Genomic DNA, 13833 nt, shown 5'->3' on the forward strand with positions numbered 1-13833 from the left:
AACCCAAGACACCACACATCTCCCAATTTTCTAGCTGTCTGCCTGTAAATAAGTTGTTTAGTCTTTCTGGGTCTCAGTTAACTCATCTATAAACCATACTCTGCCTGTTTTAGAGGCTGGGGTAAGAGAACACTATGCTGCTGCTGCTAAGTCACATCAGTCGTGTCCGACTCTGTGTGACTCCATAGACGGCAGCCCACCAGGCTCCCCCGTCCCTGGGATTCTCCAGGCAAGAACACTGGAGTGGGTTGTCATTTCCTTCTCCAGGGCACGAAAGTGAAAAGTGAAAGTGAAGTCGTTCAGTTCTATCAGACTCTTTGCGACCCATGAACTGCAGCCTACCAGGCTCCTCCGTCCATGAGATTTACCAGGCAAGAGTACTAGAGTGGGGTGCCATTGCCTTCTCCGAATGCTCTCTATGGAGGGATGGAAGAGACTATCATCTCTCTGGCTTCTGGTGGCAGAGGGAGGGACAAAGCAGAGATGACAGTGTGGGGAGGACTTTATCAATTGCCCAACTCTGTTTAATCTCCTCACTGGAAAAGGATGGGCCCTGGCCTCAGGGAACACTGTGGAGAAGGCCTGCTGCTAAGGGACTAGGCCATCCCTTGCTTGAGGAAGCCAGAGAGAGAGAGAGAGAGTTGAGGAAGGGATCCCAGAGCCCTGTTCCCCTCTGGGACAGGTCTGCACTTCCCACCTCATCAGCCTGGCTGCAGAAAGTTGTTCCTGAGGCTCCAAGTCAGGGGAAAATGAAGTGCGGGTGGAAAAAAGGGAGTTACTTTATACACCAGACAAGACTGGCTTCTCAAACTGGGTTGCAATGCAAAGCCGCACGATGACCTCAGGGCTTCTTTCTGAAGGGTTTGCCAAGCTCATTAGTAAGGAAAAGCAGCATCTTTGTATTAAAACAAACAGACCTATGATGGAGTACAATGTCAAGTTCATGTGGATTCTTAAGATAAAATAAAAATACAGGAAATCAGAGAAATGTTGGGTTTTAGGGGAAAGGTCTTAGTTAGCCTTATACAGGTAACGCCTACGTGTGCACCAAATGCAGATGCCTCAGTGGGTGTAGGGGGTCCACGATGCCAAAGGCCTGGCCACCCTCCCTGCAAGTTATCCTTGGAGAGTCTTGGCCTCTGGGAGTCTGGGAGAGCTGAGATGCACTCCTTGTGGTCCAGATTAGTGAGACAGAGCGGGGCTGGAAAGAACTTACCCTAAAACACATGCTGCCTGGATCTTCATCACTAGCTCATGCACAGCGTGTGGAAAACCAGTTTCTCCATTTTTTTTTTTCTCCAGAGATGGTTCTTTATCCTCGGTTCCCTCTTTCAATCACCTTGTCATCTGTGACAACTCTGTGTTTCTCTTGACCTTCCCCAATGGTGGAGATCAATCACCTTCCACCAAGCCTCACACTCATAACCCTCCATTGTCTGGGGTTCAGGTTACACTGCTCCTCATCCCCCCGCACCACTCCACTAGCAGTGGACATGGGGAATATTCACCTCTGCGTGCCTCTCCAACACTCAAGAAACCTTCTTTGGCTCCTTGATGTCTGTAGAAGGGAGGCTGCTGGTCTGCCTTGGCTGGAAGCCAGGGCCTTCAGAGGGAGCTTGCTCGGTCAGTGAATGGACCCCTTCCCATACACCTCTGTGCTTCCCCCAACCCATCCCTGTAGGAATTGTATATTCCAGGCTGATCCCCAAAAGAACTTGCTCTGGATTCTGCCTGCCCCCATGCCCCCTGTGCATGCCCTCCTACCATGGCCTTCCCCACAGAAGCACAGCTGAGAGTGTCAGAGGCTGGGGGTCAGACTGGTTTCGGCTTACATTCTGGTCTGCCCAGTGTCCTGTATAACTAGACAAGTTACTTAACGTCTCTAAGACTTTAGTTCCTTGTCTGTAAAACAGAGATAATCTCACCCACCTCTTAAGATTGTGGTGTGAATTGAATGGGGATAATGAATGTCAAGAACTTAGCACAGTGCCTGGAAAAGAGAGACAGCTCAACTGGCAGTTCTTAATCTAAATCCCTTGAGATCACCTCAGATGCCACTGCCTTCTCTAATCAACCCAGCCAGGCACAGCCTCCGCCTCGCACAGATTCTCTGCCCTACAGGGTGGCTTTCTACCTTGGAGGGACCTGGGTTCTCATCTTTCTAGACTATGGGGCCCTTGGGAAGGGGACATGTGGGAACATAGCTAGATTCCTGGTGTCTGGCACCAAGTAGGTACTCGCTCACTCATCACTGGCTCAACAGATGAATTAATGATGTAAGGCTGGGCTGTGACAGATGAGGCCTCACAGTGGTCCAGATCAAGACTGCCGCCAGTACTCGGGAGGGTGGAGTCCTTCGATGGCTAATCCCAGAGCCCTTTCCCACCTGATGCTCCTCCACAACTCGGTCCTTGCCTTCCTCCTCGGCCAAAACAGGGATCTGCCCTAGGACCACAGAGAAGATGGTGCAATCGGGGCCTCCCTGAAAGACTCTGCACTCAGCCCACCAGGCTGCTTGAGCGCTGAGGGGCTCGTGGCCATGGGCAGGGGGCTCAGTCAGGGCAGCCTCTTCCCATGAGACTGTTCCTCCTCAAATTGAGAAGGTGCCAGACGTGTGCATCTACAGGGGTGAAAGAGCTTGTTAACAGCCTCCTTCACGGGTTCACTCAACCATGTACCAGGTACTCACTTCGGGAGCTGAGGGTCATGTAACACAGTCTCCCTGGTGGAGATTCTAGCTGAGTGGGGGCACTGTGATGGGGGGGGCACTGGGGGCCATGGGGACACAGACATACACCTCCCTCTTCACCCTGAGGGCCAGGAAGGGCTCTGCAGAGGAAACAAAGCCTGTGCTGGGCCTGAAGGGCGACCGAGAGGAGGGAGACAGTGTTCCAGGCAAACGGTTCAAAGGCTGGCCAGGGCAGGAGACCACGTGGCCCTCGGGGAACTGAGACACGGGGCATGGTGGGCAAGAGAAGGGGCCAAGTCTTAGGAGCTGTTGTTCTTTCTCTGGCCTGTCTGTGTCTGTGCTCAGTTGCTCAGTCGTGTCCAACTTGTGATCCCATGGACTGTAGCCTGCCAGGATCCTCTGTCCATGGAATTCTCCAGGCAAGAATACTGGAGTGGATTGCCATGTCCTCCTCCAGGGAATCTTCCCATCCCAGAGATGGAACCCAAGTCTCCTGAATTGCAGGCAGATTCTTTACTGTCTGAGCCAACAAAGAAGTTCTCTGGCCTTGTAGCTGCCAAACTCTTTACCTCATTGGTTTGTGAACTTCTCTGGGCCTCAGTTTCCCCATTTGCACAGGGAAGGGACTAGCCCATGAGCCCAGATCCAGCCTTGCCAGCTGCGCCAGAAGTCACAGACCTCTGGCAAGGCCCAAACTCCAGCCAGAATCCTTCTAGACTGCTGCCAGCTGGTGAGCTGTCCAGAGGCAAAGCCTGCATGCCCTCCACCCACCATCACCAAGCCCATGTCCCGACTGATTGGCTGGGAAGTGGAAAGAGCCCTGGGTGTCCCCTCTCCTTGCCACTCCTTCTACAAACTGGTGGTGGCTGACATGCCTCAAGAGCAGCTCTGGGAGACTAGGTCGGTCTCCTGCTCAGAACTCTTCACTCCATGTGGTTTCAGAGAAGTCTGAACTCACAAGCCTGACACTCAGAAAACCTGTTTGACTCTGTGGGTCTCTCTCTCTTACACACCATTTAGCAGTGTATCTTTGGGATTGCACTGTATTTCCCAAATACCCTCTGTTGCCCCCTTCTTTAAAATTATTTATTGCTTTGGCTATGCCAGGTCTTAGCTGTGGCATGTGGACTCTAGTTCCGCAACCAGGGATCAAACCCCGGGCCCCTGCCTTGGGAGTGCAGAGTCTTAGCCACTGGACCACCAGGGAAGTCCCTGTTGCTCCCTTCTCAGCCCACAAGGTGGCGACCCCATTCCCCATTCCCCTGGCAGCCCCCCAGCATGATGCCTGGCACAGGCGCTGTGGGGCTGGCTCTGGCCTGGGAGGCTGGGCCACAGCTTAACCAGCAGTTCTCATGCTTCAGCATGCATCACAGTCAACCAGAGGGCTTGCTGAAACACACATGCTGGCCCCCATCCCCACTGTTTTGATTTAGAAGGTCAGGGGGTGGGGCCCATGAACTTGCATTATTAGCAAGTTCTAAGTTTATGCTTTCCACCAGGTCCCCACCGACTAAGACATTCATCTTTTGCACAGGGGGTGCCAAAAAAAAAAAAAAAAAAAAAAAGGACCTGAAAACTGCCCAGACTGATGCTAGATCCCACTGGGCTCTCTGGACCCTGAGCTTGGTTTATGGCTGGACTACTCAACATTAATACCCTCAGGCTTCCCAAGAGCTCCTGACTGTTGGTGCCACCTCAGGGCCCTGCGCTGCCCCTTGGGTCAGTGCTCCCCTGTTCCCGCTCACACTTTGCTGCCACAGTCACACTGCAAGCTCCCTGTAAAGGCAGGGACTCAACCTGCTCATCTCTGCATCTTTCAACCCCGCCCCAGAACCCAGGAAGTAAATATTTGACCAGCTGTTTGATAGGAAGGACCTGCTCCAACAAGTGGACCAACAAACAGAGCCACCCATGCCCCTCACTGGTTCTTCTTGGGGGGCCAGACTGTGGAAGAGCCTGGAGTCAGGTGGACTGTGCAGGGCAAGGCAGGGCAGGGGGCAGACCTGAGCCTATAACCCCATGCTGCCACTTAGTCATGCTGGATCACAGGCAAGTCATGGACTCTCTCTCTGCTTCAGTTTTCTCATCTGTAAAGTGGGGATGATAAAATAGTACCTAAACTTCATAGAATCAGGACTGACACATAGTAAGTGCTCAGTAAATGACAGCTGCCTCCTTTCTCCCTGCTCCTCTCCCACCATCCAGCTGTAAGCAAGTTGGGCATGAAATGTTCCTACCTCTTGGAAGGCCCTTTCTCACCCTGGTGAATTCCGGCTCACCATCCAGGCTCAGCTCAAACGTCACTTTCTCTGTGAAGCCCTCCCTACACCCTCCCTCCCTTTCCTCATTATACACCGCATGTATCTCTGGCTTTACACTTGGTTCCAATCACAGGCATTTGTGTAAAGCTCTGTCTGAGCTTCTTGAGGGCAGGGGCTCTGGTTTACTCACATGGGAGGAACTCCGTGAATGTTTGCAGAACTGAACACACTACAGGAATGAGAGCACATGCCATTTGTATAGTTCCCGCGTGGCCAGGACCTAGAGGTATTGGTGAATGGATGGGTGGCAGGGCCAGGCCTGGGCTGGAGGAAGACGGAGAGCATATGCTTCACTCGCCTCTGCAAAGTTATAAATGCTGTGCTGCAGGCTCAGACACAGTGGGAAAACATAACGGCCATAGTTCTGATGGGCCCCAGGTCTCAAGTTTTGGCAGTGCTTTGCCAGCATTAAAAAAAAACAAACAACAATAACAAAACAAATCTCTTCCCTATACCAACTATCCATCAGACCAGCCTTGTGGGCCTGAATGCAGAGCAGACTCGGAAGACTGAGTGGGGCTAGGACCAGGCCTGGTAGCCCCACTGGAGACCCCACCCTCAAGGCCAGGGCGAGGGCCTGCCCATGCTGGGCCACCACTTTTTCCTCCATATATCCTCACTCTGACACCACCCTAAGGTCAGCCAGCCCTGAAGCACCCAGCACCAAGGGCAGAAGTGGGGATCACTTAGGGATCCTCATCAATATCCAAGTCCAAGGGCTTCTATTCCCAAGAAGTTGCTGTTTCTTTTCCAGCAGCTCACAGAGCACACAGACCAGAGGGCCTGAGAGAAAGAAGGGCCCAGCTCATAGTCTCTTAAGGAGACTCTCCCCTTTGTTTGCAGCCTGAAGCCCTCAGTCCAGTTTTACTTCTATCCCAGACCTACTGGCCACCTGATTTCCCACCATAGATGACTCCCTGTTTGCTCCCAGCCCCACTGCTGTCCCGTCTGGAAAAGCTAGGGCTCTCCGTCCCATCGCCCCCATCACTGGGTGCCTGGGACCTGGGCTGAGGATGATGAGTCTTGGTGTGTGAACTGCTTTGAGCTCTCAGGATGAAAGCCTGCTGGGCAGTACAAAGTCACTCTCTGCTTGTTGTTCTTGTTCCTAATGAACCTCGAGGTGCCAGGGAGCCGGAGCAGAGCGTGAGGCACAGGCTGAGCCCCAGAGGGCCGGGAGGACCGCTCCAGGTGCCCGGCACAGCGGGGTCAGCCAGGGGCCAAGGCCAGAGGTGGCAGCTGCCAGAAACAACTGCCAGATGTGGCTTAGCCACGTGCACTCAGGCAGGCACATGACCACCTCTGACCTGACCCTGGACAGTCTAAAGACAGGAGTTTATCCTAGGAGTCTGGGTGCTATCTTCACCAAAGGCAGGAGATAGAAAAGATGAAAGAGAATGACCTTGCAAGGATTTCTTTGCGCCCACTCAAATGATCCGTGTCCAGAGTGCTCAGCTAGTGATGCTAATCCACCTTCATACTCCTCTGAAGACCAAAGCCTGCCCCCTGCCCTGCTGTGGGCAGACACAGAGTCCAGTTCACACGGGAGCTCCAACAGAGGGATGCTTTCCATCAAACCCTGACTGGCCTTCCAGGGGGCACACGAAAAAGGCCAGTGACTTAGAATCAAATTCCAAAGTCACTCTTCAAAACAACACAGCACTTTCAGGGGTTATCAGTGTCTTTGGGGCCAGCTTTCCCCCTTCTCTTATCCTAATCCACAGCTCTCCCCCTCTCGGGATTCTCAGGGACACAGGGCCTGAGAGCTGAGGTTCTGTCCTGGAGAACTTGAAAGCTGAGAGCATAGCACATCTCCTGAGGCTCAGAGACAGCAGCTCCTGGGACACACAGAGGCTGGACCCCAGGGACCAGAGTGAATTTATTATCCACCCCTCCCCACAAACACTGCTGCCATGGCTGGCAAGGCTAACCAGCCACTCCTACCCCAGTCCCTGGGGATCAGGGAAGATGGGAGGTGAGGGGAGCCCAGTTCCAGGTAGGGACACCAGACGTCAGCCCCACCATCTCTCAATGAGTCCTGGAGCAGAGCTCATACCTGCAGTTCAGCCCCGCCCGTGCTCCTGAGTTGAGACAGAGGAAAAGTCCATTTCCCCACGCTGACCTGGGTCTGTTGAATACAGGGGAACCCCTTCTGCTATTTGCCAAGGAGCAGATGGGGGCTACTGGACGTGTGGTTAGGGACAGGGGAATCAATTAATTAATGTTCCCTCCTTTTTCCCTCCCACTCTCCAGATATCCTCCCCTGTCTAAGCTGAAGATTTTAATGGATAACTTGCTCACACTCTCCATATCTTTACCTTCCAATCTTTCAACCAAATGTGGCCCCACCCTGGTTAAGACCCCTCTCCAGCTGCCCAGTGTCTGTTCTCCCTGGCGGGGGTGCTCTAAACATGAAAGAGGAGGACCCTGCAGTCTCAGATGAGCCTGGAGGGCAGTTGTGAGGGAGGCCGCCAGCTCTGAACACCACTGTTGACTTAAGCACTCATCCTCCGCAGTTGGAAGTTAGACCCCCGCCCTCCCCAGTGACATAGCAAGGATTTAAGACGGTTGCTTCTTGCCAACATGGTTTCTTCTGATATCTTGTTTCAGAGCATGACCCTCCCCCAAGATCTCCCCGTTTCAGAGTGTCCTAGGTCTCCAAAATTCCTCTAGCTCAGGCCTTGGGTCTGTTTGGTATCTGCTGACCAGCCAATTTCTTGAAAGAAGCCTTCTTAAAAACTACCCACCGGGAAGCAGGAAACAAGAGAAGAAAAGATAGCAGGAGAGATTACAGTTAGACATCAAGAAAGACTTTCTCATGAGAGTAGAGGATGCTGGAAGAGATCATTGAGAGGCTTGTGACAGCTCCTGTTGATAGCCCTCTGCCACCTCTGCCCCAATGCTTGGTCCATGCTTGCATGCTCCACACTCTGCAGCTGCTTGGCTTCTGGCACTACTGATTCCCACCTGCTGAAGCCCATGTGGCTTGCTACCAGCTCAGCTCCTGCAACCCCGACATTGCCCTTATGTAGCCAGCCTTCCAAGGTGCCCACACTAGGATGTGCATGATAGGGTGGGGAGAAGCAGGGTGGCTCAGTGAGTCAAATACATGAATTCTGATCCTGACAATAGGCACCCTGAATTCCTTCAGATCTCAGATGGGAGCTCATCCCACATGACATGAACCTAGCTTAAGCTGCCTCACATTAGTACCATCAGGGCAGATCCACAATGTCCATTACCTTACGGAGGACTCCCAGACACAACTGTCCAGCAGAAATGGGCCAAGAGGCTTTGTTCAAGAAGAGAACACAGACTGGGCTTTAACTTCTCTTAGTTTCTTCTCTCTACTGGGCTGAAGGCAGTATTTAACTCCTAGTCCCGTCTCCCTCATAACACAGAAATTCAGAAAAGGAAAGTAATTTGGCCAAATTCTCAACCACAGTTGAAGCTTCCCATCTCCCAATCCAGTGCTCTTTTGATGACATTTTTATGTTGCAGCTCTGGCAGGAACCCCAGTGAGGGACAGAGATCCAGTAAAATGGGCATCATTGTTCAGGAATGCTGATTTGAAGCCCAAGACCTTTCTCTGGAACTTACTTTGTGACTTCAAACTCAGTAAGCCTCAGTTGCTCCCTCTGTACAATGGGGCTAGGATTGCCCACCCCAAGGCTCATTATGAGGAGTCAATGGAGACGAAATATTTGAATATGCCTGGCCTGCTGACTAGTACAACATAGGCATTAATAAAATGCTGGTCTGAAGAATCAAAAAAAGAAGCAAGAATCTGAGGTTTCCCAACAGCGCCCCAATAATGCAAGCCTAGTCCTGGAGGGGAGGACGTGCACATCTTAAGCCCAGCCCTGAGAAGCCCAAGACCAGTCACTGAATGGGAACCCCTCCTTCACCCTGCAGCTGCCCAGGGAGGCCATCAACGTCGCCTCACAGGCTCTGCTGAGAGCACCCTCTCACCTTCCAGAAACCAAGGCAGTCACCCTCCTGAAGGCCAAAGGGGGACAACTGCCTGATGCCTGATCCAAATCTAAAGGAAATGCCTGTCACAGAAGCAGTGGCTCTTTATTCCCTGGGGCTCTGCTGGACAGGGCATCCCTTCTCAAGAGCTGGCAGGCGCAGCTGCTCCTGCTCCAATGGCTGAGCAGAACTCCTGGAGGTGTGGCACATGGGTGGGAGCTAGCCCTGAGCACACTTTGAGGACGGGAAGGCAGTGACAGCTCCCTGAGCGCTGCAGCCGGGCCAGCCCCCTCAGCGTCTGCCAGTCCGTGGTCTTTCGGCCATCGCTCCCAGCCCCACTTTGCTAGCTGCGGGTTTCTCCCCTGCAGGCCGGTCCGCTCAAGTCGCGCCTCTTTCCCGCCCCCTCCATCAAGACGCGGTGGCCGGCGGACAGGCGCTCCCAGGCACCGACCGGTTCCGGTGCTCAGTCCCTTGCGTGCCTAGCCGCAGAGACCCGCTTGCACGGGGGCAGGGTGCCTGTCACCTCAGTGGCCACTCGTCCAGTCCCGGACTCACCCGCGCGGCGCTGGGGGCGGGTGAGCGGGCGGCAGGTTTCTCCCAGGGAAACGGGGTGTCTGGGCGCGCCGAGGTAGTGCCCTACCTTCCTCCCCGGGTAGGAGTTCCTGCTTGCGCTCCCGCTTCCTCCCCTCTCGGTGCTTAGGGTCTCGGCCTCGGCCCCTCCTCTTGGACTCCGACATTCTGCCCCGGGGTCCCGGCCGGTGGGACCGATGCGAGGCGTGCGAAGCGCCGGAGGCAGGGACTGCCTGAGCTCTCAAGCTCTCCGCAGCCGAGCTGCGCCCCCGCCGCCTGCAGCCCCAGTGCCGAGCGCGGCGCCTTTCTTATAGGCGGTCACACCCTCCGGGGGAGGGGAGCGGCGAGCCTTAACTCTTCCCCTCCCGCGCCCAACGCCCTTACCCGCCCCGGCTGCGGGGGGCTGTGGGCGGCCGGGTCTGGCCCAGGACCCCTCCCGGGGCCCACGGTGGGAGGCAGGACCGGCGCCCAAACGAAGCACCACGACCTCCTCCAGGAGAGAGGGCTGGAGCTGGGCTGGGGGCCTGAGCCAGGATTGAGGAGGGGGAGTAGAGATCCCCCAGCGAGGGCCAGGCTGAGGACAGCATGGGGGTGGGGAGACAGCGAGAGCAGGGCCCAGGAAGGGACCGAAATGAAGCCCGCTGGCCAGCCCCGCGGAGTCGGAAGAGCTCCTGCTTTTTGCAGTCTGTCTCCACTGCTTTAGTGCACCCCACCGGCCCGCTCGCCCACCCTACCTGATGGGCAGTTTGCCTGTGCCTCCCCATCCCTGAAGGTCTAGTTGTAACCGCCTAGGACACCACCAATGTGGGGGAAGACCTTTTATGGAGCTACCATTTGGGCCTGGCTGCAGGAGTCTGTGGCCCAGGAGCCTCCCAGCCAGGGCAGGCTGCAGTCAGAGAAACCTGGGTGTCCCAGGTGGCTAGTAGCGTCCCCTCCCACACACACTGACAGCCCAGGCTGCCGGCACCAGCTGGCTCTTTTTTTTCCAAGGCCAGAGACAGTGAATTCAGACACTGGAATCCCCCCTCTCTAGCAGCACACCTCTCCCAAGTCAAAGGGCAAGGGCTGTCAGAAAGGACAGCGTCCTGCCTCCTGCCTGGGCGTGGTGCTGAAAGGGTTACATAGCAGAGGCTCTCCCTCTTCTGGCTCCCAGAAAGCCTGAGCCTGCGGTTTGCCTGGCTCTGCCTGAGGTGTCCCCTTACAGCCATCCCAACTGGAATCCGAGTCAAAGATCATCTCAGCCAGTCCTCTGCCTCCTCAGGAGAGGGTCCCAAAGCTTCCCTGGACGGTGTCCTCCTTAGGAGAGCCTGGAGCAGGCTAGAACTCTGGGTCAAGGCCAGAGACTCTGAGGCTCCAGGGCTGCCTGGGGGCCTGACCGGACCTTGAGGCCAAATGGGGAGGGGGGCAGTGTTGGGGGACTGGGAGGGGGTGGACATAGAAAGAGAGAAGATGCAGGCAGTACCCACGCAGGTGGCTGATGTCCTAGGGCTCTTGGGACCTCAAGCCTGTCCCATCGGGGGCCAGCTCTAGGAAGACCAAGTGTATGAGATCTCCCTTCTTCCACATCCCAGCTGAGGTGCAGGGAACACTCATTTCAATTCAGGGAGCACTGCTCTCTAAGAGGTGGGCAGCCAGGGGTCTGGGGCAGAGCCAGAGTCCAGGTCTCACTCCTGCTCTAAACCCTGACCCAGTCATTCAGCTTCCAAGGTGGCATTCACACCCATCCCTCCCCAGCCACCTGGTCACTGACTCAGTTTACTCTCTCCTCCTGTCCCACAGACTCTGGTCTCTTTTCTCAAAGTCTTGCCCTTTCAGTTCTGACCTCCTCAAGGCCATCAGAGTGAGCCTACTAAAACACAAACCAGATCACTTCGCTTTCTATTGCCTCTGGGTTAAACCTAAGCTCATGATTGATATCCAAAGCCCAGTTCCATTGGGCCACAGCTCAAAGCCTTCTAGCCTCTAATCCTGCACCCCAGCCACATTTACTTACAAGTCAAACACACCATATTGTCTCCTCTCCATATCTTTGCACAGACTAATCTCTCTTCCAAGAATGGCCTTCCCCCCTTCCTCCCTGCCTGCCCTGGCCTGGCCAACTCCTCTGTTCAATCATTTAGCAAATATGTAGTAAGGCTTATTGTGTTTCAGGCCCAGGGTGCTTGAGATTGGATGTGAGCAACCCAAACATGGGCCTACCTACATGAAGATTACCGTCTTGGTGAGGATGGACAAACAACTAATTACACAAATAATGAATTAATTAAAATTTGTGTTAAATACTGAGGAGACACTGGGTCAACAAATATTTCTACATGTTGACCTACTGGTTGATAGAGGAAACAGATTGTAGGGAGGGAAGTCTTTCCCTAGGAAATATTTAAACTGGGATTCAAGGAATGAGTGGAGTTGGCTGGACTAAAGGAAGGTGGGAAAGAGCATTCCTGGCAGAAGCAGCAGTATATCCACTGGTTCTGGAGCAGGAAGGAGCTTTTGTGCCTTTGTGAAACCAAGAGACAGTCAGTGTGCTGAGGGGTGTGTATGAGTGTGTATATGGGTGTATGCATTGGAGTGTGTGCATAGGGTGTGTGTATCTGCATGTAAGGCAAGTGTGTGTGCACACAGGGAGTGTGGGGGTGACATACGTGTAGCAGGGGCCTGGGGAGGAGGCAAGCAGGGCTCAGATCGAACAGGGTACTGCAGACCCAGTAATGGCACTGGGGTTTATCCTAAGAGCAATGGTCCATTTCCAAAAGATTTTAAGCACAGTTTGTGAGGGGTGGGAGAGGGCAATCATTTGATTCTCTGCTTCCTAGTGCTTTCTATGTATCTCTGGAAGAACACATCACTTTGCGTTGTTTTCAGTTTCTACCTGTCTCCCCGGCTAGAGTCGGGCTCCTTTAGGGCTGGGAGCCCAGCACCTAGTACATGGGAAGAGGTGGGTACCTTCCTGGGGGTCAGATGAGTGACCCCCTCCCATTAGTGAACAAAGGCAAAACAATGTGGCTCCAAGTGGGAGCCTGCAGCCAGAGCGCTCATGGCTCAGTATGGATGCATGAGAGAGTCAGCAGTGCCATGGCAACTGCAAGAGGCATAAGCACTCTTCACAGGCTGGGGTATCCATGTGTGCTGCTGAGGGAAGTGGGGTTTGAAGAAGGTCTTCCAAGGTGGGGAGATTTCAATGGGGTGCAGGTGAGGGGTTCCAATGGGTGAGATACGGCAAAGACCTAAGGGAAGCAGTCTCTAAGGGAAGTTCCTAAAGGAAGTTCTCTAAGTTCCTAAGGGAAGCATTGTGACCAGACCAGGTTGATGTGAGGAAATTATGGGAGCTACGAGTCATGAATACAGCAAACACTGAGCACCTAGTGTATACCAGAGCTCACAGCGCTCAGTACGTTATACACGTTATTTCTTGTAATCTCCACAACGCTCCCAGTGAGTTAGCTTCGGTCATTATCCCTGCTTTACAGTAGAGAGAACAAAGACCAGGAATGATGAGATTACTCATTCCAAGTCATGTGACTGGGACGCTGCAAAGCAAGGACTCACAGCCCCTTTCACAGGGGCCTGTGCTCCTCCCCATTCCACTACCCTGCTTGTGCTGGGGCCAGAGATGCGCCCTGACTGCCAGGCTGAAGTTTTTGTAAATAAGAGGAATTCACTGACAATTTTTTGAGACAGATTTTTTTTTTTGAGATAGTGTGAATTAGAGAAATTAATCTGAATGGAGTGTGAAGGATGGATGGACAGGGGAAGGGAATGGAGGAGACAAGGGAACCTGTTAAGCAGGTCAACCATTAACTACCTTTATTACATAGAGCCAGCTAGACTAGGTGTCAGGCTCTAAATATTGTGAGGGTTAAGTAAGGGGGGCAGGGCTTGACCCAGGGGGCAAAGGCAGTGAAAGGAGTAGTAGTAAAGAATAGCTAAATTTATAGTACCAACTCACTTAATCCTTCACAACAACACTATGAAATAAGTCTATCATTATCTCCATTTTGCAGAGGAACACCACTCCCTGCCACCTTCTGTCTGGACCAGGGCTCCTGCCAGAAGCCTGAAAATGACCCTGGGAGCCAGACCTGTTGCCATGGGAACTCCTTCCTCTTACTGCGGGTTGTGCAATGCCCAGATCAACCTCATGCGGGAGCGAGCCGAACCTGGGGATGGGCCGAGAGGCCAATCACCCAGAGAAGAAGCCTTTCCCCTACCCTGGTTTCACAATGGGACACTAATAGTAACATAACAAGTTAATTCAATTCCTTTAAGGAGCAACAACACAAT

At 53.6% G+C, this 13833-nt stretch overlaps 1 protein-coding gene across 3 annotated transcripts in view; it reads right to left on the reverse strand.

The window, feature by feature from the left end:
- The window catches only part of NRG2 (neuregulin 2), a 195169-nt gene that overhangs the window by 51446 nt on the left and 129890 nt on the right, over window positions 1–13833 (reverse strand). The window contains exon 1 of one of the 3 annotated variants that reach the window (XM_070374446.1): window positions 9620–9815. The exons of the other annotated variants lie outside the window; for them this stretch is intronic. Within the exon in view, the coding sequence (XP_070230547.1) occupies window positions 9620–9716 (97 nt within the window). The 5' untranslated portion in view covers window positions 9717–9815. Of the gene's footprint in view, window positions 1–9619; window positions 9816–13833 lie in introns of those variants that run through there. 3 annotated transcript variants of the gene reach the window in all.

Source organism: Bos mutus, chromosome 7 (genome assembly GCF_027580195.1).
Source record: "Bos mutus isolate GX-2022 chromosome 7, NWIPB_WYAK_1.1, whole genome shotgun sequence".
Lineage (NCBI taxonomy): Eukaryota > Metazoa > Chordata > Mammalia > Artiodactyla > Bovidae > Bos > Bos mutus.